The 27,891-nt window shown below is 37.6% G+C and overlaps 1 protein-coding gene across 4 annotated transcripts; it reads right to left on the bottom strand.

The window, feature by feature from the left end:
• Positions 1–27,690, bottom strand: ICE2 (interactor of little elongation complex ELL subunit 2). 4 transcript variants are annotated; one of them, XM_005145750.3, is made up of 15 exons: positions 27,598–27,690; positions 26,545–26,649; positions 23,721–23,988; positions 22,448–22,567; positions 20,152–20,286; positions 19,359–19,475; positions 17,718–17,877; positions 15,123–15,307; positions 13,719–14,598; positions 11,544–11,722; positions 10,017–10,146; positions 4,628–4,712; positions 4,486–4,536; positions 3,204–3,462; positions 1–2,540 (listed from the first exon to the last, which is right to left on the bottom strand). In XM_005145750.3, exons 1-15 carry the CDS (start codon positions 27,624–27,626, stop codon positions 2,349–2,351), a joined length of 2,895 nt encoding a protein of 964 aa, XP_005145807.2. In that variant the 5' UTR covers positions 27,627–27,690; the 3' UTR covers positions 1–2,348. The 4 variants fall into 4 exon arrangements, with proteins under 4 accessions (XP_005145807.2, XP_030901788.2, XP_030901790.2 ...); XM_031045928.2 differs by lacking the exon at positions 20,152–20,286; XM_031045929.2 differs by lacking the exons at positions 1–2,540; positions 4,628–4,712 and having other exon boundaries at positions 3,324–3,462.
• Positions 27,691–27,891: the final 201 nt, after the last annotated feature.

The following is a 27,891-nucleotide window of genomic DNA, read 5'->3' as shown; positions in this document are numbered from 1 at the left end:
TCATCATCTCAGAGCAATTTACTTCAGTCCAACTTAGCCCAAAAGAGAACAATAAAATAAAACATAACAGTGAATTAAAAAGCCATCTCATGTGTTGTATATAAACTCCAGATTCCCCATCTAAGCAGATAAAAAACTACAACTAGTAAACTAGCATTAACAGTACACTAAGTGTAGTATAATAGTGTATTATTAAGAAAAAGACGCAAGTCTTTTAGGCATACAGATATATAGGCAACTAAACCCTACATTTCTAACATACAAAACTGCAACAAGAAACTAAATTCCATACAAGTCTGGCAAAAGTTTTATACAGAGAAACTGAAAATCCCTTGAATTCCCACACAGACTTGGGTACCTGGCAGAAATGACTCACAGCTGAAGTATTCCTATTAAGAGAGGTCACTAAGTGCTTTGAGGATTTTGAATCAGAAGGACTTGTCATTTGCAAACAGCTTTATGCCAGTTCAGCACATCATTAGCGTACCACTGCATTGAAAAGAAGCAGTGGCCAAAACAAGAATAAACTGAATAATACTATAAATATATTTAACAGTGAGTGTGCTGAGGGTTAGGGTGAGGGAAATGCATTGTATTTCATAAAGAACAGTTTAATATACATTCATTGTTTAAGTCTCCTTTTAAAAAACCCTAATCAAACAAAACCAAACCCCAGCCGTCTTCGGGATTATACAACAGGTATACCTCAGTAAACAATCTGAAACTCTTATTTTTACTTTCATGACATTAAAATGTGTCATGTCAAGCCCCAGTGAGCAGAAGAATACTCAATCAGGTCTGTGTACTTGGTAACTTCCTTGCCCAAACAAAAGACTTGGAAGATCATCTTTAAGGCCTTTGTTTTTTATTTTAGCAGTTAATCCATACCAACAGCTCTCCAGAACATCATCCAAACAAAAACTGGCTCAGACATTTTTAAATAGTTGGTTTTGTTGTTTAAAAGAGAAAAAAAAATGAAAGAGTTTAGTGAACTCATGGCTTTCTTTTGCCATATGCAATACTTTTAAGGGAGGACAATATAGGCAGAAATCCAGAAAACAAATACAAACTACAAGTGATGACAGTAAATATCATTTTCAAGCCTCAGTTTCAAAGATTGTTTCTGTTGAAATTCTGTTTGATGAAGCTCTGCAAATACGTACCAGAAAACAGTTGTAACGCAAAGAAACCTTCCTCACAAGCAATCATCACACAATACAACATGTTTATATGCCAACATTCAAAACGGCTTGAATTTTTCCACACAACTCATATTCAGCAGGAAAATGCATGTCATCATATTGCTTGGCCTTTTCATAGGCAGTAAGTATTCCCTTTTCCCATCTTTACTCTGTCAGTTTGGCTCTAAATTTGGAGCAAATTGCTGATGCACAGCATAGTCTGGTTGGGGTTCTGCAACACTAACCAAGACCTTGATTCTATCACTTGTTCCTCCAAGCAAACCTTAATACCTTAGGTAAGAACTACTGCACAGAATCACAGAATAGTCAGGGCTGGAAATGATCTTAAACCTAACCCTAAGTATTCTTGTGAGGGACACCATGTGCAATCACCTATCCCATGGGGAGGGACATGATGTGCAATCTAATAATGAGATTTAGGCTAAGACCATGCAGTAATACAGTAAATAACTGCAATATTCATTTTTGAGGACACACCAGAATCCAAACAATTTTTGGAAATTACTTTGGGAAGCATAAAAATACTTCTTTTTAACTGTCTAGCTGTAATCCCAAGTTTCCTAGTGCAAATTTATGGCATATACTAATCAAATAAATATAGATTTTGTTAACTAAACCTCATCTGTTACACCATGCTAAAAAGAAGATGCATTTTTGAAAGTAATTTAAAAATGGCAGACACTGTGTTAACAGGATTAAGTAACTAAATCCAAGTTGTTCCCTTTATAAATATTACACAAAGTAAAACATAACGTTAAAATGTATCTATAGTGATTCTGGAAGAATTAAGAAAGCTGGAAAGTTGTTTTGTTGTTACGTGGTATCAGATACTGCTATCAACCACTGCTTCATTCTTCAAGCCACAGTTTTACTACAAAAATCAGGAGACCAACAGAAGATACTTTTGTTCCCTAACCTAAAGCTGCAGACACTTCCTCCTTTTTCCTTTGACTGGATTTGACATTTTCACTAGAAATGTGTCCACTGAGGTAAGAAAGGGTTAAAGGTTTACAGAATGTCTCAGCTATGGAGCCACTTCCCCTGCCCATTTGTTCTGGCTCCTTTGAAGCTGCAAGAAAGCCCCAGATTTTTTGTTTTGTCCTGTCCTATTGCAGGCCATTTTTATCACAGCATGGCTCACTATTCCTACTTCGGTTGCATTTTGTTGTTCTTCACTTTCCACTTTTTCTTCATCATTCTTTGTTTGCAGTAATTTCTTCTCAGCTTCTTTGCAGCCACACCTTCATTTCTAGCAGGGTTAGCAGGATTGTCTTTTGTTTCCATAGCTACTGGCTTTCCCTCATAGGGTGTGTCAGACTGTCCTTTTGCCCCAGTCATCTAGACACAAATGAAGAAAAAGAAATAAATGAAAAACCCCTAAACAAACTAGAATTAATAATCTTGAATCTGTATTAAGCACAAGCATGTGCTTAATATACCTTCAGAGAAAAATACCTTCAGAGAACTGCCTTTTCCTTCCCGTCATTCCAGCCAGGCTCAGAGGCCACACTTTCTCTTCCTGCCACCTTTCTTGCCTATGTGCCTGAATTTCCTCTGGCAGAAACTGAAGTTTATGAGGTAATGAGGAACTCTATTTTACCTCATATGAAGTCAGGATGTGGCTAAAACATGTAAACTGTGCCTAAAAAGCATTTCATTGTCCACTAAGCTAGACATAGCTAGCACGTGGCTTTTACATAAATGTGGAAATCTATGTTGAAGAAAAAGAACGCTTGAAAAACTTCGTACTTCTGAAGTGTTGTACTACCTGTTCATAATGCTAGAGCTGACAGTGGTATCTCTGGGAAATTTCCAAAGCATCACTTCAGCAGCAGAAATTACAAGGCAGGCCGTATTCCTAAAAAATTTCCACAAAATTTCTACCAGAAGTTTCTTAAGATGCAGACAATTCACTCTTCTTCCCATCATAAATTCTGTTTTATTAAAAACCAACAGCAACAAAAACTACTTATCTGCTTTTCCACCAAGAGAATTACTGACCTTCTGTTTCCACATGGCTTCCTGGGGTGCAGGTGGAAAGGTGCACGGAACTCTTCCATGACTGATGTGATAGGGTAAAGGGAGGCTGGGATCCAGTGGCACCCATGGGACTGAAAGAGTGGCAGGTACAGTAGGCAGATCACAATGAGCCTTATGTAAGTTATATGATGCTCTTGTTGTCTTGTCAAGTGAACTCTTGTAAATTGCAACTGATGAATCTCCTGCAGCATGAGTCAGTAAATAAGAGCCCTCCTGCAAACTAGAAAGATAAAGTTCAAAATGAAAAATACTATTTGAATGTTTTTGTTTTGTTGAATTTAATCAGGATAGCTACTAAGTTCTCCATGCAAAAGAAACATCTTCAGATATTTACTTATCAGTCCCTGTTTTCTAAAAAGGTCATGGACAAAAAAGCATGAATTAAACTGTATCAATAAATACATAGTGATTCATGTGTTTATAATGTGTTCATAATGTACTAATTTATCACCAATGTACAGATTGCTATGATATTCAGCAAAATAGTTAAGCATACACTATAAACTACTCATATTTGGCAAACTAACCCTTTAACCAGCACCTTACAAAGCATAATGCATATGTGGACACAGACACAAAGCACAGGTGTGCTTTAAATGCACACAGGATTAAACAGCCTTTCTGGAAGATAGATGTCAACTAACCACCTGTATCAAAAATCTTAGCCTCTATCACAAAGCTATGCAAATTCTGAAGTATGGGAAAACTCCTCTGTAGTTCAGATTAAGAGGCTTCATACAAAGTGCAAGAAGCCTACAGTCAGAAAGCCCTGAAGTAGCTAAATACAGAAAGGAGCAAGGGAAAGGTTGCAACATTCTAGGACACATGCTGTTGTAAGTCAAGCTGAGCAGAAGGGAACACAAACAGTATTATTTCTGCAGATTAAGCAACAAGACTAACAAAACCTAGAAGTCCAAATTTCAAATGCTAGTCCACATACATAGTATTAAAGCTCACTCCTGTGAACTGTTCCATCAGCTCAGATGTGTCCAGTCTCTTTTCTTAAGTGGTTCAAAAAAACCAAGTTCTTATTCTTTTTCATAATTTATACAAAACATGTATTCATAAGCACACTTTTTTACACAGCACTGCATTATGCCATGCTAGACCTAAAAGATTCTGTAAAACATTTAATGTATCTGAAGAAATAAAACTCAAAGAGTAGACAAGCATCCTACAAAAGAACTAGGACATGCTAGCTGATGTAGCACACAAACACAATGAGCAAGAATGGAGCACTTACTCAGACACTTTCTTCAAAATATGATGAAGTATATTCAATGAATTTGCAGGCCTGTAAAACAGAAAACAATGACAAAAGTAGCAACATGTGAGACTTGTGAGAGTTTCAGATTCATTGGAAAATACCTACTAAAAATACTCACTTTATCAATTCAACTTTTTCCCTTAAAGTTTCTGGAGAAATCTTTTCTAGCATAATAAGCTTTGATGTAAAAGCATCAATACGGCCTGAAAAATATTAATTGCATTAATACACTGAAAATAGAAGAGCAAAAATACAAAGCCATCATTTGCAACCTATTGACTTTAAAAGGAATAAAAACCTTTTGTTCTTTTACAGCACACAACAGTGGAAAGTTTTTATGAGTGTTGCACAATATCAGAAAGTAAAATATCCATCCACTTGCAGTACAGATGTCTGTATCTGGGCTTTCTCAGTAAGGGAGATGGCCATGATTCCAGCACACCTTACATCTTGGGGGATGTCTGGGATATTACAAGTTCATTTTGCATTGACATCAGTTCATTTGTATCTTCTCAAGCTCTTTTGATCCTTATCGCTATGGTTTCTCACTAGACAGATCACGAAAACTCACCTTTTACAACAAATTGACTTCTGAGTTTAATATACTTCTTTTTCTATTCTGATGCGTTACATGAACAATTGTGTTATTTCATTTTCTGGGGACTCTCTACCTTCATCTCTTGGTTTTTTTTTTTCCCCCTCCTCACTTGAAAAATGACAATTTACAATTCAGGCCTTGGTCCTGGCTAATTGTCACAAACCACTTGTCTGTGACATAGCCAGAAGCTGCAATTCAAAGCTCTCCTGTTCACAATTTTAAAATAAAGGCTCACAAGAAAGTTTAGCCCATGTTTTCACTTGATAAGTAATAAAGATCATTAGCATAGCTTATGCACTAATGTGGTGGCTGTGCCCTAGCTTCAGGTTCTACCTCATGATGAGAATTTTCCCAGAGATCTGTTCTATTCCAGCTCCCACAGGGAGGATGAGGAAAAGGCAGCACAATAAAATGCAAGCTGCTCAGTGGAATTTACTACTTTATTACAAATCTGCTCTTGTAAGAAGTGTAAATGCTTCAACTGTACAGTTCATTTCACATTCCAAGCTACACATTACTATCAACTTATGTGATGTGTAAGTAGACCAAGCAAGAACTCTAATTTTAATAAATCTGAAATTCAGTAGGACAACTAATTTCTTTAATTACTGTACATTTGTTACTTTTCTTGATATGAGTATTTGGTGCAACAGTAAGCAGCTAGATTTAATATCCTTCATAGCTCACCACAGGAAAAGAAACTTGAAGTCATTATTAAAATAATAGTTAAAAAAATCTGTTCTCTCTATTCCTTATCAGCCTCTCCTAAACCAGAAACCTTTTAATTTCTAAACTCATTGATAGCATAGCTGGGGAAACTAACTACTCATACCTAATTTATATTACTGTATTTTATAGTGGACAAGTGACTGATTGAAAACACATGACATTCAGTCAGTTACCCATAACAGTAAGTACTTCTTTCCAACCTTTAAATAATCTTTATTTAAAGGCCAGTATTATCCTAATCAAGTGAAGGTAAACTAGTCTTTCTGCAGGAAGTTTTGCTTAGGCATTTAAAGCAAATAAGTAAATAATCATCGGGGTAAAATGTTTCTATTAATCAGCAAAGTTTATCACAACTTTATTTACTGCTTAGACCAAGTACCAGTATCATACTTGGGAAACATGTCACAGAGATTACTCCTTTTGCAGAGGAAGGATTTCCTATCTGAGTAGCAAGGGGATTGACATCAGCAGCTGAGCAAGGTGTGAGGGGGGTATCACTCAAGTTTGTCTGATGATAACATCTTTGCCTTTGTGCAAACCACCACCACCTTCTATGAGAATGTACTAAATAAAAAATTCAGTTTAAGATGACTCCTTGCACTTCCTGCAGGAGCCATTGTTACACTCCCATTTTCTTTCTCATCTCCTAAGCTAGCAGCACTGCTGAGTCACTGAGCTGAGCTATGAGATTCCTCCCTCAGCCACAGTGATCCAACACTGAAGAGCAATGTTGGACAACTATGGGGCACAGACTAAGGTCCACAGAACTTCACACCCATACTTATTTGGCAATATAAGATTGTTGAGATAGTGAATGAAGTTTTTTCAAGATCCAAGAACTCCTAAGCAATTTAACACTGAGGTCTGCTACATGCGCACAACTTCCCATCTTAGAGGCTTCACTTAAGGTCTATATAGTCTCAGAACTGTATGAACACAAATGGCAAGTTTTAAGTACTGTGTTAGCAATATTTTCAAACAGTTGATCCGTACTTTCACACTCATACTGTAGTCTATATTTAAAAAGAGCAGCAAGTCTATGGCTCTACTGATTTTAAAAATCCTTTATTACAGGATGTAATATTTCACTTAATTCAAATTATAACACAATCCGACAAGTGAATTTTTCCTGTTTGCTTACACCAAACATATGATAGCAGTAGTCTTATTTCAGTTATCAGGCTAATGAAAAAGAAGTTGTCCACAATACAGGGATATTCTCAGCTTTAAAGAATGGTACCTGAAGTTTAAGGACAAAGAACCATCTAACTAAATCAGGACACTTGCAATACTGTATTTTTCACAGCTCCCAGAAGTACAACTGAAAAGCTGAATTTCACAACTACTTTGCATTATTTCTCAACCAGAGCAGGAAAAATCACTAACTGGAATGACAACAGTTTCCTATTAATAGCCATGGTGGATGGTATTTCATAAAATGAATCAATTAGTTCCACATATCTTTTTACCTACCTCTATTAGAAACTACATGGCAGTGCCAAAAATCTGCAGTCCCCAGTTTGCCTACCTGCATCAGTCACATATTGTGTCAGTATCAGAAGTTGGTGACATGCTGAGAGTCCAACTCTATTTGTAGCAGACTTTTTTAGCAGTGGTGGGAGGGAGCTTGCCCCACGCATACTGCACAGTACTGATTTACTGTGCAGAACAGTGCCGACCCACAGCCACCCTGTGCTTCCTCAGAGCACACAGAAGAACCCTTGTGGATACCAGGGTTTGCTTCTCGAAGAAGCACATCCAAGAGCTGAAAAATATCACTGGAATGACCAGTGTTTCTCATTTCCACAGAAAGAGAGTGCATGTTGGAGGCCAGGCCAGTGAAGCCTGTCAGCCAAAGGCTCCACATCCCTTTCACAGCCAGCAGGTATCTACTGAGGAAACTGTACCAGAAGGAAATGGCTGTTTATGCTAGAACAACTCCAGCAGCATGCTGCCTGCCTCCTCCACTCCCCAGAGCCTCTATAAAAAGGGGTGTTTGCTGGATGAGCTGTCTGCAAACTTCTGCGCACAAGCCATATGTTAAGTATCCTGTAACTATTGGGAGATTAGATAAGACTTTGCATTCCTTCAGTTGTGTACTTTGTAAGCAGATTAGTGCTCTCTCAAGTTTCACTATTTCCTCACACTGCTTGTGACTCATTTCTCTGCAATTCAGTACACTGTTGAGCTTGCTATTAAAAATACAAATGCTTCAGTACTGTCCATTGAGATATAATTAGAAATACAGAACTGTGTACATTAGTATCAATTTATGATGATTTTTTTTTTTTAGGGAAGGCAAAACCACAGCAAATGCTGCTTTCAAAATTTAAAATTAGGAACAATTTCCACCAAATATGGACAGCAGATAAAGATTAATGCATGTGGGAAAACTATCACCTCAAATACATTAGATTTCACACAAACCTTAAAATACTATGATAGGAGGCAAAAAAAAAATTAGGAAAGAGAGAACTCAGCATTTCTAAAATAGTATTCTGATGTGGGCCTCTAACAGCAAAAGTGTAATTGAGTGCCCAAGTGGAAAGGTTAGGCAGCCACAGGCACAACTGCTGCCATAACAACCATAAAAAACAGTCCCCACTCAGAACACAGCCACTCCCTGTACAACCAGGGCTGCCCTCAGCCTGTAGCAAAGGCCAAATATACTCTGAAATGCCTTTTGACTAACCACTTTGTTGCAGATTTTCTCATACAAGATAACTGGTATCAGAGAGCTCTCCATATATTAAAAGGGTTGTTAATATAATCTGGCAACATTCTTTAAATGCCTCATTTTAATTTCTTTACAGAACGTATGTATCCTAACAGACATAAAAAAACTTTCCTGACATTTAAAATGTCATTGTACAAACACATATACAGCACTTTCCTCAGGACATTTTGTTAGTGAAACCTCCCTTTTAACACTGCATTCCTGGCACGCAGCATGGTTTATGTGACTTTGGATAAACGGCCTTCACAAGTAAGATTTCTTTCTGATAACACTTCCATGATTTTATCCCTGCTTTATTGTCTTATTATTTTCTGTGCTCAGAATTACAACTGTCATCTCTTCTTCATGAAATCTGTAGTTTCCTGCTTATTTCTCGCTGAACATATGTTAATTCGCATTCCTAAATTCTATTACATTGCCTCCTGTTTTCATCTGACACATAATACAGGACAGGACTATCAAGACTATCCCTTTGACAGGGATGTTTCAAGGCATATCATGTATTAAGAAACTGAATTACATGGATCAGTTAGAAATAGACAATAGAAAACCTGAAAAATGTGTTTAAGTAAGATCATTCAGTGTTCAGAACTCCTGAGGAATATTGTAGCTATGGAAAGATGTTTTCAATAAATTTATTCTTTTTCTTCTTCCTGTTTGGAATTTCATTTATGCAGAGCCAGAAAATTATCTCCAGTACCTTAGATATAAGACACATGTATGCTGTTTTTAAAGCATGCAGTATCTCTTATTTCTGAATGATGGAACTTGGTTCAGCCCTACCTTGCTTGTTTTTCCTCATTCTTTTGTGTCTTACATGTCTGCATGTTATCAGTGTACAAATACTATTACCTGTTTTCAAAGACAAACAAGTAACATTTGACTTTTTCCTGTATTGCAACCTCAAAGGCCAAGGAATCAGTACCCTCTGAGCTACATACCTGATCCTCTGTCTGCTATTTTGGTATGTAATAACAAATGTATTTAAAGTGATTTCACAAAATGTTAAGATATACTCATCGCTCACGTCATTAAGAAATATTTTTACCAGACCTGTGATAATGTTGCGTATGAAAAAAATCCAGTACCAAAAACTCCTCCTCCACAAGTCCAAAGAAACTTCAAGTCATGAAGATTACTAACTTTAGAGAACTAAATCTACACTTTAGAGATACATTTGTCTTTGAAAGGCAAATAGATGGAGTTCCTGAAAACAAAGATTACTGAATACTCCTCATCTAAATCCAAAGTTGAAATAGCCTAATTCACCACCCAACAGAAATTTTAGACAAAGCGCTTCTAAGATAAAAGTGAAAACCAAAATTGTGAAGTTAAAATAATAAGGACATACAGAATATAACTTTAATAATTTTTCCCTTCTGTTATTCTGTGAATATTCACTCATACACATTTCTTAAGCAAAAATCAACACATGGAACTTACCAACATAAAATAAGCATTCAGAATGCAACATTCTTTCTGTCCACAACTGACATACTTCACTTTCTGTAAGAGCTTCAACACCGTAATAGGCTTGATATTCTAGTTTTGGCAACAAGAATATTGGTTTATGCTATAAAAGTGAAGATACAAGAAAAATGATCACTCACTGTCCAAAAACCATCCACAATTGAATTACATTTTCCAGCCAACAATCAGCATAGTCTTCCATTACAGCTGAAGCAACAAAGCCATCCCACAGATTTCGTGTGATGTCTCCCGCTCTATGAACCACACAGTACAAACTTCAGACTACAGAGCATCTCTGTAGAGGAAGGGAAATGCCTGGGCAAGCTTTTACACACAATCTAATTTCACCATTAATTTTTCGAGAATTTGAAGTTCACACTTGTGTGCTCCACTGCCCTCTGCAGGAATTCATAGGATCTACATTCATATATTTCCATTTGCTTATTATTCCTGAAATCCTGCCATTTATTCCCCTTGTCAGAACCTCGTTTGAAATTATAACCTAATACTTGGCCTTTCATTTGAGCTCAGAGACCAACCTTTGCATGTTAACACAAACAGAGAAATGTAAGCCTCTTCTCACTGACAAATCACAGTATAAATTCCAGCAGGGGTTTTAAAAAAGAACCAACAATCAATTTCTGATTAACAAACTAAGCAGCTACTCACAGGCATTTATATCAGTGGATCAATAGCAAAGACATGGTTTTCCTTCCAAATCAGTTTCTGAGACAGAATCATAGAAGTGATCCAAGTTACAAAGATCTATTTCCATTTCAACAGAACATAAACACATCACAAAATGCCTGCCTACCACAATTCTGGTATTCTGGGGATGGAAATACCGCATCAGATTTGTTGAATAATTCAGAGTACTCTTGACAAAATAATAAATTACTGAGGATTCCAGAATGAGCTCTCCTTCTCCTGATGTTACAAGTAATATATGGATGATGCCTGCATTTAAAGCATTTTATTCCGTAACAAAAACAATTTGCTAAGATGTACACCATGGTCTTTTCAAGCAGAATAAATAGGATCTCTTTTTATCTTTAAATGTGCCCCCTCTGTTGTTTATTCTATTTCCTATTTCTCTGCTTAACTGCCTCCTGCTTGAGAATCTTTATGATCATGAACATTTTCAAAGCCTCTGGTTAGAACCCTAATTACTGCATTAACTTTCAAGAATAGTTCAAACCGACATTAGTTTACATGAGTATAATTAGCCATACATACTACTGTAATGCAGCTGTGGTAGAAAATGCAGAATCAAACTTGCTTCTCTTCTAATCAAGTAAGTTTAAAGAAATCATAAATTATTCTTCCCTCTCTTCCTATAGCAAATATTTACTGAAAGAAGACACACACTGTAGAGTTACAATTAAATGTACTAATTGTCAGTGAAAACACAAATGCCATGAAGGGCTGGGAATACCAAAGATGCCAGCTGAGCACAACTGTTCAGAACAAACCCAGCAAAGCTAACAGCAAAACCTGTACCTTTTGGCCTTTTTTCTTCTTACGATTTCGTGGCAATGACTTCACTTTTTGCACGCTGCACCGTACAAGTAACAATAGATCATTCAAACTGAACAGCTTATATACAAGGTTGCCATCCTGAGGTGCTTTATACTCTGAAGGGTCTTCCTCAAGCATCTGAAGTTCATTTGGCAGCTTTCCTACAGAAAAGAAATAAAACAGAGAATTACAAACTTGTACATTCTTTACCATGAAGCCGACAGCTTTTCTGGTTGGCATTTCTTTGGTCGGTTGGGTTTTTTTGTGTGGGTTTCTGTTTGTTTGTGGTTTGTGGTTTTTTTTAAATGGAATCTGTTTTGTTTCCTAAGATTTTGGGGTGAAAACAGTCTCAATAAGCCTAAGAAATAATTTTTGTATTAAAACCCCCATAATTTGGAAAATGTCTGCTATGACTTTTAAGGAGTCTGTTTTTAAATATTCCACTATATTTTATCCTAATAATTTGATTTCTTACTCAAACTGAGCTGTGAGACTCCATTCTGGTTTTTAAGTCACAGCCACATAGCACAAAGGAAAGAAAAATTTTATTTACAATGATTGCCTCCTGAGAGCCACCATCCATTTATCAGTTACTGAAATAACACGAGCCTCAAGTTTGGATGGTAGCATAAGCCTCTGTTTCAAACCAAGTTTGCTTCAAATTCAAAAGAAACATTTATTAGATCTCCAAGTGCAGCTTTGAGGTAGGTTAACAAACATCCCTGCATCCCTTAAAGATATTTTAACATAATCATTTACGATAAATAAGAATAAACTCCAACTTGTTTAACATTATCCATTGAAAATTTATCCAGTTCTGATTTTTATCTGCAGGTATGTGTCAAAATTACAACTACAGATAGGTATGGCTGTGGCGCTATGAATAAATACACATAACATTAAATTCAGTAGACATTCTTTCAAAGATGCACATAAACTCTGCATGAGATATTACCACCCAAGTGACCAGAATTTTCTGTGAGTAAAATATTGAACTCAGTTTCAGCTTTCTGCAAAAAAAGACATGCAGAGAGGTTTATCAGCTTGCTGTAGAAACTTTCAATTTGTAGAATTAAGCTTTCTATTCCTTCGCAGTCAAGCAGCCTCTCAGCAATATTGTCTTCACTGCCTCTATAAAAATAAAAAACACCAAAACCCCAAAAACCTTATTATCTAACATCTGAATTCCATATTCTGGCTCTTTAAGAGGAGAGAAAGGATGAGTTACCATACTGCTCAACCCTTCAAACTGAGGGAGGACATACGGATTTTTAGTAACTACTAAAATTCGGTTAAATCAGTAAGAATATTGGAAGTGGTCACACAACTTCAACTGCAACAGAGTTAATTACGCTATTTCCATTACAGATCAAGTAATTAATTAAGATTAATTCCTATATGATGAAATGAACAGCTAGTCAGAAAATACCAGCAAAATATGTTTTTTTTTTCCCATCAAAAAGCATTGCTTCACTGGAATTAAGTATTTGAGAAAGAGTTTATCTCCTGATGCAACCTGTCTGGTTTCAATTTACCTAACACAATAAAGTGCTCCTAATTTCAGTTGTACAGAGCTCAGAAGCAGCTCAGGTATGTGAGAAACACCCTCACAGTTCATGGAACCTAGGATCTTCAAGACTTTTAGTTCTCGGTTGAAGTCTGGGTGTAGCACGGGCTCAGTTTCCACCTAAATGCCTGACAGTTTGGTGAGGTGGTTTGAAGTGAGTCCTCATCAGTCTCCTGGAACAGACAACAACGAGCTAAGAAACAGCAACTGAATTAAGAGTCTAAGAAACTGAAACACACAAATTTCAAGCTTTCTCTCAAGTTTTAATTGCATAATTTGAATAAACTGTTCTTCTACAAAAAATGTACAATAATTCCACTGCTGATTGACAACAAACTATCTTTTCAGACCAGACTACTCAAATATTTGAATTTCTGATGAAAAATCATTTTACCATCAAATGATTTTGTTTCCTTACATAAAAACTTATGTAAACCAACTTAAAACCAGCCAAACAATTATGTCACACCTCTAAATAAATGTAACAGAGGTACTAGCAGGATGTTCTTCAGACGATGGAATTAAATGTTTTGCTGTTAAATTTTACTGAGAATTTGAAATTTTATTCCTTACATAATGAGCACACTTACTCTTTGGCAGTTCCTGAAAAAGCCAAGTCCAGGTACTTCTAGATGAGCTGTTGGGGTCTGCGGCAGGGGCTGGCACAGTTTCTGTGCTGGAGGTCACCAGTGGTTTTGGAGATTGAGGCACATGGGCTGACACAGCATTAGAGTTATCACAGCTCACCACTGGCTGTTCATGAGGTTTTCGGGAAGGTGATTTGAGAAGTTCAGTTTGCATTTTCAAGATCTGTCCAACAGGATCAAATTCTTTGGAGAACTTTCTTGTACCCCTCCTCGAGGCACTTTTTCCCTGATCTATGATATCTGAGCAATCAGTGATGTTTGCTAATGAGATCTGGGTGGGGGAGAGTGATTTGGCAGCCTCTGCTGAGGTATGAGAAACAGTGTCTGGTATAGTTGATTTACAACAGTCAGTGCTTCCACATTCTGTATCAATTATCAAACACTCTTCATCTGTGTCACTACTGCACAAAGAAGTGCAAGTCTCATTTTTTTGTGCAGTATCAGACTCTTTCTTGTAACTAACAGCATTAGTTAGAGTATTCAGTTTTGTTTCACAGTCCAATACTTCTTTGGTCATAACATGCTGTGCTTTGTTCAGTCCTAGCTCCTCTAAATTAAAGCTTCTATGAGATGAATTTTCTTCAAGGCCCAAGCATAGAATGCCATCTAATGATGGAAGCTGTGTGCTGGCACATGCTGAAACACCTTGCTCAGGAACTTTAGCAGTGTTACTAACTGTAGGAAAACTGCTTTCCATTTTAGAAGTTTTTGAGAGCTTGACTGTTGCTCCAAAAGTTTCCAGTTCTGTAACATCAACATCGAAGTCCATCCCTGTGTCATCTGGAAGAGGAATCTTCCTGTACTGGTAAGTATCTGAAGACATCTTAACATAGGGAGGGATAAATAATAATAATAATAATACAATGTTAAACAAAAATATAATAAAATATTAAACAAACAAAACAAGAAATACAATGTATTACAAATGAGACACTGTCACATTGAAAACATGAAAAATATTCTACTATCCATATTTTGATTATTGGGAGAGAGAAGAGAAGCAGTAATTGGGGGGAAAAAAAATCCTAAATTCAATGTGGAATACCTGAAGTCCTAGGAGCTGAAAGGCCTTTCAAAAGACAAATAAAGTACATAGAACTTTTCCCATTTAAATAAACTGATCAAAACACATTTTAATGAAGTCAACATTAAAGCTGAGATGCTGATGTAACAGAAGCATTTAAAGGAACTAGACAGACATTTTAAAACAGGATCTGTAACTCAGTGGTAGAAAAACTACCAAGAGGAAACCTAAAATTTCCTTCATTATCACAGAACAAGTAACTTAAGAATTGTAACACAGGCTTTTGGTTTTGTTTGTTTTCAACAAGAGGTGAAGGTACATACATCCCACTGAAACAGACTGTCTTCAGCTGGTTTGTCCATCGATACCTCAGAAATCGAAACGTAAGACTTTTTAGTTGCTAGGAAGTCCATAGGAATTTCATGGAAGATTTGGTTCCTCTCTCTTACTGCCATTTCTTTTCTCAGCAGAGGTGAATCAACATAAGCCACTTTAGCTGGTTTGCTACCTTTTCAAGAACAGAAAGAGATTAAGTAAATACTAAATGAAAGGAAAAAAGACTGGTGTAAAGTTTAAATAAACAAGATAACCTTTCTGTTATGGTCAAATCCATCTTCATAGTGGAGGAAATTAAAAACTACCCTCTTGCTCAGTATCAATAGAAAATAAAATTATATCAACGGATAGTGTGAATTATTAGGATCCTGCAGCAGCAATAAACAGCAGATTAACAGTCAATCATATTTTAAATGCAGTTCTAAATAGAGAATTTGTAAAATGATAATTCGGGATGCATCATTCCTTATACTGCATTGTATCATCAGATGTATTCTGTTTTCCTAAAAGATTTTTCTCTTCTTTTGATGAACCTCAATTTTATTTATTTATTTAGGTCACACTGCCCAAAAGTGATTGCTATATTTTATAGTTGTTCTAAGCAGTAGCTATGTCCAGCCTGTGCTGCCCCACTTTTGTTCAGTCCTTAACACATTTACATTTGTGTCGTGGTTTAAACTAAATCTGCACAGTTCCCCCTTTGTTTCCCCTCCCCCCCTCACCTTCCCACTCCCGGAGGGATGGGAAGGAGAGCCAGAGGAATACAACTCTCACGGATCGAGGTAAAATCAGTCCAGCAATCAAGGTATAACAGAAGTAACTACCGGTACCAATAAAAAATCAATGTTAGAGGAGGCAAACAGGGAGAGAGAATACGATACCACCCGCCGCCACGAGGCCAGCCCCCGGAAAAGAGAGAGAGCTTCCCCCCTGCTCTCCTGGCCAGCATCCAGTTGCCTCCCCGAGCCCAGCCCGGCGTGTTAACCCCTTCCCTCCCGGCCAGCTTCCAGTCCCCTCCCCGAGCAGGACGTGCTGTGGTATGGAATACCTCCCCGACCAGCCCAGACCAGGCGCCCTATCTCTCCCTCCTCCCTGGCAGAGCATGAGCTACTGCTGAACCCATGACAATTTGAATCATCCACAGACAGATCCACAAATAATGACACCCTGTCCAGTATTATACAGAAAGCAAAGGCATATGTGAACATTGTATCATTGTTTTAGAAAAAGAATAATCTGTGGATGCAAAATGCAAGAGGTGGGTTACAGGGAAAGTGGAAGAGGAAGAAGAGAAACCCTTCAAGAAATGCTATGCATTATTAACATATTCTGAATGCTCTTTATGTGTTAACTTTGGATCTAAAAGTTTAAAAACTATAAAGTTGATAGAACATATCTTTACAGATAATTTCATGTAGAAAAGTGCAAAATTTGTAAGATCTGTAGATACCTGACAGTGTATTTATTACCAGTCCTGCTATACAAATTCATGTGAAAGGCACACAACATGGACATTCCAAGACAACAGGCATTACAAATACTCATCATGAAAAAAAACCTAGCGTATGTAATAAAAAGAAAAACAAACAACAAGGGGTAACAAGAGGAAATCTATATTCAGATTCCTGATGGAGTATTTGACAACTAATGTATAGCATTCAGACGAATTAATCAGCTTATTCAAAACATTTCCTGCTGCAATTGGGAGAAGCAATCTCCATGGACATTCATTATTTATTCATTACTCTAGAACGCAACTAGGTCCATTCAATTACAGAAAATGTCTGCTCTTTGTTTTTCCATAAAACCTCACAATTTCTCTTTTTTAGCTTACTGAAATCAGTTCACTTGATAACAGCTTCAAGCAGTTGTGTTCTTTCCAAGGAGCAGAGCTCAAGGTTTTGAAAAGCAAAAGGATATTTAACTGATTTTTTTCCTGCCTAAATGGAAAATAGCTGTATGTCCAAATTCAGTGTTAATGTTAGAGATGAGATCTCTAGAGGCTGTTGCTATTCTCAGTAACAGGGTGTAGAAAACTATGAAATTACCTTGCTATCAGGCCTCCTCAGCAAAGCGCAAGCTATATCAACAGGGTTTTTAATTTTTTAATGATAACTTTGATTAAACATTTTTCTTTACAACACAGAGGTCTCTGACTTCTTACCAGAAAAGAACTGAAAACCATGCACTTTAGGTTGTTGTTCTTAAAGATGTGTTAACTAAATCATTCGAACTGTATTACTTTAATTCCTTAAATCAAAAATATGGAAGCACTTGAAAGAAACTATTTTCTTACAGCTGCATTTTAGAGTGCTTCTGCTTCAGAAAAGGTAAAACATCTGAGATTATAATTACAATTCTCATTTTCATTAACCTCAGCTTCTTTCTTTTCAAAATCAAACTATTTATTATTGCATGAACTAAAGCAGCCTACCTTCTACCTTCCCACACCTCCCCAGCCCAGCTGGTTTTACTGGATTTTCTAGTTTCCTGCTCTTGAGTCTGCCTGGAAAGGACTAAAAGAATATATAAAGACCTTAAAGAACAAAACCGTAATTTTTTTTAGCAAAACCATACTATACCTGCAACAGGGATCCTTTTAACGCAAACTGGAATTTCCCACTGTTCCTTGTAGTTCAGTCCATGATTATTCAGTAAAGTAAATAACGATTGATTACTTAAAACAACTTGAGGACAGTATTTCAAAGCAAGTTTTTCTGCATTTGAATCTGAACTAATATCCTAAACAGGAAAAAATAAGATTTTTAAGTTTTTAATAAAACCACAAAAATTTAAAAAATTAAGAAAATGCCCAAGCCCAAACAAACATGGAGTAAACACCCAATACCCTCCTCCCCCAAACACCAACACAGTGCCAGGCTTCAGAACCAAATGAAAAGGCAACTAATTCCTCTGAAGGCTTTTGGCTCAATCTTACACATCCACCTTGCAGCAGGACAAAATATGTCCTCTTAACCTGTATTTTTCAGTTCATTCCTATTCCTTTGAATTACTAGGTTTATGATCATAAAACATGGGAGCGCATTGCAGAAGAAAAACAAAAAACAGCTTCAACAACACACGTAATACATATCTTCTCACAAGTAATAGCACAATGAAGACATCTACCATTATAGCTAAAACTACACAGTAGTTTCATTACAGATATATAAGGTATCTTAGAACAAATATAAACCCACATAGATTACAAATTCAGAGATGAAATTATAAAGTTGTTAAACATTATGTGTACAAGTTTCTGGGAAGTGAGGAGGCAGGGAATATTCACAAGGTGGGAGGAGAATGCCAAGAAGAGAACAGAAGACCAGGAGCACTGAGAACCATAAGAGAGAAACAAGAAAAATCTAGCCATGTTTTTTTTTCTGCCACCTGAGAAATCATCAGATATATTCTCCGTTTATAGCTAAAACATCTCTTCAGCCACATATCATTCTGGTGTGTCACCTCTGCTACTTTCTTTAGCAAAAAAGTGTCTTTGCAACCACAGTGGCTCTGTTGAAAGTTTGGGTTTTGATACGTGGACAAACTCCATAAATTAGTGGATAGCAAATTATCATGAATAAACAGTCACATAAAACCAGGTTCTACAGAATGAAAACCTCATTGATTTCTCTGTGGAACAAAACACAAGGTGGACTGGAACATAAAAACTGTTCAACTCAGAATTAAGTTTATACTGTTTAGCAAAAGAAATTCCCAAGGTAGCCTAACCTAATCACCTTTTCAGAAAACTTGACAGTCTAAAATAGTTCTTACCCTCAGTACTTCTTTCTTATGTTCGAAACCTTCACACCTCCATGCATTCATATGTCTATACACACAGAAGCCAGCTTAGAAGTTGCAAGGCAAAGTTTAAGAGGAACAATACTGTAACAAAGTTATCTCTAGGTGTCACAGATAGTATGTTCCTATTTAAGGACCTCTGTAATGTTTAACTGAGGGAACAGAAGAATCCTTTCAAGAAAATCCAAAAGACTACAACCCAACTTTTGAAGAGTGCACTGTGATTGCTATAAATGAAAACCTAAACAAATACTGATACAGTATATGTTTTTATGCTACAAGACATGCCAGATCAGGGGAAAAAAACCCCAAACCCTAACAAAAAAACCTGAAGAAACTTGATGCTGCTATATAAAAAGGACCACACTGCTCTTCTCTACAAAATATGCCTTAAAAATGTCAATAAAAAGGTTACTTACATTGTGCATAATAGAAGCCTTTTTTTCTGGAGTTATAATACCTGTAACAGTTTCATAATCTGTGGGCAGTTGAACAGGCATGGTAGGGAAATCTGTTTTACCACGTCTTGCTGTTCCCTTGAAGAAATCAAGCAGTATCAGAAAGCAGCTTTAACTGAAATCATGCTGACCCCACACTGCACTTCTTAAAATGAAAACTAAGAATTTATGCAGATGCATTATAAAGTTAATGTTATATTAAAAAAGCCCCACTATTAACATATTTTTATTGGAAGCATACTGTGAAGGGTGTTAACAGCCTTAATACCAAAACAGGGGCCAAAAGATGGGGAAAGACTTTATTAACAGGACTTGTCAAGATAAAATAAGGGGTGATGGATTCAAACTAAAAAAATTGTGAGCTGGATGTGAGGAGAAAAATTCTTTACAATGAGGGTCGCAAAACACTGGCACAGGTTGCCCAGAGAGGTGGTGGCTGCACCATCCCCAAAGACATTCAAGGCCAAGCTGGATATGGTTCTGAGCAACCTGATCTAGTTGAAGATGGCCCAGCTCACTGAAGGAGAGTTGGACTAGATGACCCTTGAAGGTACCTTCCAACCCAAACTATTCTATGATTCTACGAAATTCATTTCAGTAACATTTTCATTAACAATTTCAGTTATAAAATATAACCCTTAACTCAAGCATCAAATACTTCTAAAATAACCTGAATACTTGAGTAATACAATCCAGATGTAATTCTACTTATTTGAAAAGAACACCAAACCAATACTTCTACCCATGATATTACCATTGCAAGAAGATTTTTTTCCAGCCTAAATGTCAATTGAGTATGAAACTTTCCTCCCATGATGCTTATGATCTCCTGGAGCATGTAACACTCCGGATGCGCTTGCACATGTCCAATACAAGCACGCAGTAATTCCTAACATAAAAAAAAAAGTTTATGCAATCGTATTTTACATAAGAATTCCATTTAAAAGTTTTTTTTTCTGCAATTGCAACTTGCATTTACATATACTTTCTGTAGAAAATACAGATATATTTATCAGATTGCTTGTAACAGACTTGTTCAACAGACAGTATTTAGAAACTTAAATACCAGTACAACTCAATAATAATTTTACAATCACTGGTATCAAAACGGAAACATATTCTAAGTTCTCCTCAACCCTTCATATGCAAGGCTAACAATGTATGGACACAGTCTCACACCCATCATTAAAAAACCAAGAAAATGTTTAGCACTGTACTAAACCAGGTAATTGTTTTCTTTTCAGTTTGTCTTGGCTTTTAGAGGGACGAGGTATTTTTATGCTACTACCTAGATTACATCAGGTCTAGGTGAAAGTCATAAAGGTAAACACATATATGTGTTGAAACTTGACTTCATGCCAACTTTAGACATTAAGTAATGTCTAAAGATAATCTTTTCTGCTACCTTAATTACGTATTGTCGTGGTTTAAAACCAAGTCCATGCAGTTCACTCACTCCCCCCCCCCTTGCTCCCCCAACTCCCTGAGAGTTAGGAAGGAGAATCCAAAGAATGTACCCCCCCACAGGTTGAGATAAGCACAGTTTAATAGCTAAGGCACAACACAAATCACTACTGCCATTACTACTACAAATAATAATAAAGCAAACAAGTGAAGAGAATACAACACCTCACCAGCCACCGACCCATAACTCACTCCACCCTGCCCGACCGAGCACCGACCGATACCTCCTCCATCCCCCCAGAGCTCCAGCCCTTCCGGGTCTCTCCCGGTTACATCCTGGGTATGACGTGCTATGGTATGGAATACCTCTTTGGCTAGCCTGGGTCAGGTGTCCTGCCTCTCCTTCCTCCCGGCCTCCCCTCCTCCCTGGCAGAGCATGAGCTCAGAAAAGGCCTTGGACAAACCAAACATTTGAGCAGTAACTCAAAACATACTTGCTATCAGCAACTGTTCTCAGCCTGAAAGTCAAAACACAGCACTGCACCAGCTACCAAGAAGGAGAAAAATGACTGCTACCGCTCAAACCAGGACACGTATTTAAAACATTTAGGTTTTATTTAGTAATTCAAATGAGTTTTTTCTGCAAGTATTGTTTAAGGCTAAATACGCGCCTCTTTCATTTTGAACTCAGGAGATCAACTTCAACTTTGGAGACACATTTTGTGACCAGATGACAAAATCACTTTGAAAAATGGACACAAGATATAAAATTACAAAGCCAATCCCAATTTTTAGGAAAAGCAAGATTTTTGTGGTTCACACATAAGGACTGTATGTTAACACCAAATTTATCTTGGGCATGAAAAAGCACGTAACAAAAAGTGTTATGGTGATATAGAAATGTTCCTTCTGAATTTAACTAAATGCTTTACTCTCTAGTTAACTTTTTTTTATATACTGTAAAAGAAAGTGATGTGGCACTTACTACTAAAGACTGAATTTTAACAAAAGTATTTAAGTTGGCCATTTCGACTACGAGGAAATGAAGCAAGAGCAAGTGAACCCACTGATAAGAAAGTTTAATGAACATGTACCCTGGAATTCTTTTCCCAAAAAGTGCAATTAAGCCAAGAATGATATATGAAATTGCATTCATGTTTGATTATAGAATCATCAAAGCAGGTATTTATAACACAGCATGAGCCTGTAGAAATAGATTATAATTAAAGCCTGAGTAACCTCTGATTAAAGTGACTTTGTAACATGCTACTGCACTTCAGGAAAGCTTAACATTCTGTCCAGTAGTGTACATTTAGGAGCAACTTGTTTATGTAAATGCACACTTCAGATGCAGTTTCTCCCTTTCCAAACATAAAGATGCCATTTACTTACTTGATGACTAAATCTTTGTCAGTATTGTATTCAGAGACCTCACTTATATCGTATCTTACTGGTGCAAGAAACTGTGGACCAAGTCATGTTGCGCAGCATCAAGGAAATGGTGACTTCTCATGTCTCATCCCAACATGGAATCAGCAGAAGTTCAGGAAACATCAGATCTCATGAGCAGTGGCTATGTATCTTAATCACAATTCCAAAATGATTATGTAAGAAGAGAAGGAATTAAACACAGTATTTGTAGTTACCTCAGTATAACGCTGTGCATCTTCAGAGATGGCATCATAGTCTTGGACGCAGCTTTTTGCAGCATTTTGGGCAAATTTCATAAATTCTGCAATTTCTCTGTTTACTACTTCTTTCATTTGCTGGGGGGAGAAGGAAAAAATCTATTTTTTAAGACAGAAGGGAATGCCGTAGGCAGGTATGCAACCAGCAAAACTTCCAGGGAGTTAGTACAGGTGATGGTATGAGGGAGGGCACAGATTCTACTTGCTCCTCAATTTGGCAAGTCTTTGCATATGTTGAGAGTTTCACTTAAGTAACAAAATAAAATTGTAAGTCCCATTTCCTTATAAAAAAAATTAAAAATAACCCCAAACCAACAAAACAGGACCCCAGCGCACAGCAGGCTTCCTTTGGTCATACATTGGTGGTTTATAAAAAGAAAGGTTACAAAACATTGTTGGGGAAAGTTTACATGATATAGCCACAAAGAAATTTGAGCATCGACTTCATAAGCATTTACATTTTAAGTAACACCACAGTAGGTGCTGATTTGCCCAAGAACGACATTCCCATTGTTACAGCATAAAATAAAGGAATTAACAAGGAAGCATGGGAAACCAAATGCATTGGCTTAAAAACATTTGGTAATTAATTACATTATACAGGACTGAACTAAAATGATACTTCCTACCAACATGAGACACAGCCTTTCACTACTTAAACACTGCTGAAATTAAACAGCAAATGTGACCTTGTGCCTTTCTGCTCCCAGAAGCACTGATGTGGCAAACATAGAAGGTCAATGCACAGGTCTCCTCACATGCTAATGAAGAAAGTTCCTATTACAGGGTACCATTAAAGATCACATCAAAATGTATCCATCTCCTAACATTATACAAAGGTGCTACATGCCATTATGAAATGCTAAACTCACAGTAAAGTCAACTCCTAACTTTCTTCTCATAAAAAAGTGGAGTTTTTAGAGGGTGGGTGACTGATCAGCTATCAAAGATCTACACTCACCATCAGTTGCTTAGACTACTACTAAAAAATACGTAGAAAAAACAACCTCCCTTCAATGAACTAATCAAAACCTCTTTCAATTTATATTAAAAATGTTAACCTGAATACTTTCAACCTTTACTATTATTATTACTACTATTATTATTCATAATACTACATTAAAAGGTAATTGGGACAACTTAAAAACATTTCTGCTATATTTTCTTTAACTGTTTGTAACAAAAGAAAAATGGATGACTCCCTCTGTGATGTTCGTATTTACACACTTACCAGATACATGAATAATTCTCTCTGACTTGCTGCATTAACTTGAAAACGGTTTGGGTTTTTTGAGTACTTAGTCATCAGATATAGATATGTTTTCTGCTCCTTCTGAGTCAAACAAGAAGTAAATGGATAGGGAAGTCTAGGTTCTGGAAAAGGATGATCATCAGTTCCAGTTTTAGCCTTCATCTCAAGTGGATCTGCAGCCTGCACGCTACAATTTCGTTTGTCTTCTGAAGAGTTTGCCAATGCCTCTTCATTTTTCTTTGCCTCTCTGAAAGTGAAGTAGTAAATAAAAGACTGCACAATTTTCATAGCTGCTATGTGAAAATATTTGCTAATAACACATTCATTACAATTAATAAAGGCAGTCATGCAAGCCTAAACTGCAAATCCAGCAAAACACACTGTGAGATAGTGTACTATTCCAGTTCCTAGTCTGTGTCATAGGAATTTTCTTATTCTGAAAATCCACCTGGACAACCAGACCAACCCTTACTACCAACAGCAGGTTTGAAAGATGGAAAAACAAAAAAAGTAATGCTTTTTATAAAATGGTGTATGTATTGGTCTGTATACTCACTACTGAGGTGACAAGCTAAATATGAAACTTTCACTCTTTGTTCTAGAAACAGCCATTATTAATGAAAACATAGTCTCCACATTTCACCATTCACTGATGGCTGGTGTTCAGAAACAGTTCAGAAAGGTCTTGCATATGTATCAAAGTTACAGTAAAGGAGAACAACTTAAATAGAAAAAGCCTTTCTTCCACTGTAAAATAAGTAAATTAAAAATGCTTAACTGTAACACTGAAATTCTGGATTTCAATGAAGAAATTCCTAAAAACAGAGTACACCATTCAAGAGTTTAATTTTCTACTGTAAACAATGCTGAAATCAACAGCCAAAATATTAATACTGGGCTAAGGCAAGGAGTGTAGCTGTCCTAACAGCAAAGAAGTAACATAATTTATTTGGTTATTAATAAAATATCAGTATATGAAGGCCATCTTAGCGCTTCTCTATTTAAAATGACTGTTCTTAAGAGAGAAAATTTTTGAGGTTAACAAAATGAACATTAACTGCTGATCTTGGAAAAAGCCTATTTTTAAGATATGATTTCAGCAATGGAAAACACCTCTAGTGCCATTCAAACCCAGCGGTATCACATCTTCAGTTCTTAATAACACTTCACAGCTGTCTCTCTGAATGCGAGAATGTGTCCATCCTCATGGCACAAACTGGCAAATTTAATTAAGCTGCAGCAGGGACAAGATGCTGACTCAGATATACCAATGTAGGAACATCAAGAAATTCTAGCAGCTTAAATTGGCTATATTCAGCACTGAATGAAATGGCAGCACATCAAGATCATTTCAGTATGCAATGCTGTCACAGTCTTCATCAGGGTGCAAACCAAAATAATCTGACAGAGCTTTTCTGTCCATATTTACAGCATAATACTTCATTTGAGCCACCAGCTTGAATTTTCCCCCTCCATTTTAGAAGCAACCTGCCTTCACAGCTTCTATGGCGATAAATATTTCCTGAAGTGTGCCTTTCTCTCAAAAAACCCAATATAAAAATGCATAAATTTCCTCCAGCTTTTACTTTCACATTTTGCCCCATTAGGTTCCATTTCTCTTTCCCTAGAATATAGCCACACAACCCTGCTCCATTAGTTTCTTAATTTTTCTGTTTGCAGCCTCTCTTCTGGCTATAAACCCACTTTTACCACACAAAACTAAATACAATCCTGCTCTTGAGTTCAGCCATATCTACTGCAGAAACGGTTTTCCTACATCTAAAGGAAGAGGTCCCACAGCAACACCCAGCAGGTGAGAGGGTGGGCTGTGGTCATCTCTGACAATTCAAGGAAAGTTGCTCCAAGAGAGATGAACCAGAAAAACCTTCTCTACTAAGGATGTGGGATATAGTCTCATGTGTTGTACGCAGGTATTCCCCTAAATGGACATTTCTAAGCGTCAGTTCATATATAAAAATTCCCCTTCAGAACAAATTTTCAACATACTGAGCTCCCCACTTAGAACACAGTAGCTACCTTGGTCTCCATCCACACTCTTTATGGTGGTTCATCCACCATGAGACACTTGCTACCTGTACCTCTCTACCAGATTAATGACTTCTTGAAGAGCCAATAGGCTGAACAGTCCTCCAGCTTCTGATATCCAGCAGCCTGAGCCATGCTTTTCTCTATGTGAAACAAATGCTGACTCCGAATCCAGAAAAATGAAATAATACATAAAAACTGCCTATGCCTACTGTGCTCATGAAATTTCATTTCCATTCTTCAACTAACACTCTACACAGTCTCTTCATTACTCAAGGAATTAACTGCATCTCCACTGTACCTAAGACAGTGTTGCATGTTTAGATTGCTGGCTAATTCCAAAAGATACAAGTAAAAAGTATTTCAATGTACACTATTATCAGCCTACTACTAAGTGAGAAAACACAGACAGCAAAACATTAATTTCTGAAAAGAATTAGGGCTGGTTCATGCGTTACAGGATCCTTACCCTGACCAGTTAAAAGTGAGTGTCAAACTTCACCCCTCCTTGGTCTGTAAGCAGCAACAAGCACCACCCCCCAGAAATAACCCAAACCCCATTCCAAGACCCCCCACATACCACCCGATCCCACAAAAGACCCAAGGTCCCAACCCAGATTCTTTCTGATTTCTGAGGTTTCACAACAGGTACACATTAATGGCTGGACCAAGGTGTCAGTAACACATTCTGGCATGCCAGATAACATGCAGCTTTCCCCCCTCACACAGCACAAAGTGATAATATACCAGAATATACCTGTTTGATAAGCGCCATAATTCAGCAAGGCTCGGAGCCAATGAACATTTTTCATAAATTTCATGTGAGAAAAACACTTCACTGCCATTTTTTGGTGAAATATCCCTGGTAATGAAACAAAAACCAAGAACACTGCAATACACAAAACAATTACAGACCCCACGTGTTCCTGAGAAACAAAAATAAGAATTAGTTATTAAAAAAGTAAAAGAAAAAATCTATCTACCGTCTTTCCACGCTCCCTCCGTATGGAAGTTATGTAATTCCTTACCAAAAAAACATGTATTCTTCACAGTTCAAAAGTAACAATTTCATTATAAATACTAGATATAAATTCTAGGTTTGGTGAGAGAAATTCCGATGGAGATACAATGATTTCAGGTGCTCATTAATCAAAACCAAACTTTGGGCTGAACTTCTGGAATTTTGAGAAAAATACAACAGTATTGCTTTTAAATTTTCAGAAAGGCGATAAATTTTGTCTTCTAAACGGACCTAATTATTTTGTTTTAAATACAGCCCTTCCAGTGTACAGGGTTTACCCAATGCCAGTCTCCCCACACTATTCTGAAAGGTGTAAGGAAATATTTATGTCTTCCTTATGAATAAACTAACTCAAAACCAACTCAATACTCTAGGCTTAAAAAGCCAAACTAATATACGAAAAGCCTGTGCAGGGCTTTTCGTGTTAAAACCACAACAACATCGCAACCCCAAACCCATACTGTGGATACGCGTTACTTAACTACCGCTCATTTCAGACCGTATATAACCATACAAGCCAACTCCTCCTCACAGAAAGAACGTGCACTTCTCCCTACTTCCCCTCAGCGCAAGACACACAGGCCGCCTTCCCGCAATCCAGCCCTCCCTCAGCGACGGGGCGGAGCCAGCCAGGTGCGGGAGCGCAGGCCCGCCCCGCTGCCGCCGGGCGCATGCGGCTTCCCGTGCGGAGCTCTCCCGGAGGGCAGCGCGGGGCGAGGGGCACCTTTCCGGGCCCCGCTCTTTATCGGCGTCCCGTGGGGTTAGGGCCGGAGGGGCAAACGTACTCACCAGGTCAGCAGCTGCGTCTTGGCCGCCATCGTGGCGGAGTATTCGCCGGGTCCTAGGCCCTCTAGCCGCGCGAGTCTGCCTCACAGCATTGGCCAATCAGCGCAGAGAGCTCGCGGGATCAGGTGTCCTAAGCTAGCCAATGGCAACGCGGGATCGCGCCGCTGCTGTTGAGAGGCTGCGGCGGCCATCTTGTGGTAGGCGGTACCCTTCCTGGGCGGTCCGTGCCGGTCTTGGCCCAGTCCCGCCTCTTGCCGCCGGGAGATGAGGTGTGCGTGGGGCCTGTCCGCGCTGTGG

This window comes from Melopsittacus undulatus, chromosome 9 (assembly GCF_012275295.1).
Source record: "Melopsittacus undulatus isolate bMelUnd1 chromosome 9, bMelUnd1.mat.Z, whole genome shotgun sequence".
Lineage (NCBI taxonomy): Eukaryota > Metazoa > Chordata > Aves > Psittaciformes > Psittaculidae > Melopsittacus > Melopsittacus undulatus.
Note: the sequence above shows the minus strand (reverse complement) of the source record. Positions and strands in the feature narration are given on the sequence as shown.

Excerpts from the sequence above, each read along its gene's own strand:
- ICE2 (XM_005145750.3), bottom strand. The coding sequence starts at position 27,626 with ATGGCGGCCAAGACGCAGCTGCTGACCTG. Across the intron at positions 23,989-26,544 it reads TTATGGCGCTTATCAAACAG|AGAGGCAAAGAAAAATGAAG; the intron begins GTATATTCTGGT and ends CTTCACTTTCAG. Across the intron at positions 11,723-13,718 it reads TTTTCAGGAACTGCCAAAGA|GAAAGCTGCCAAATGAACTT; the intron begins GTAAGTGTGCTC and ends TCTTTTCTGTAG.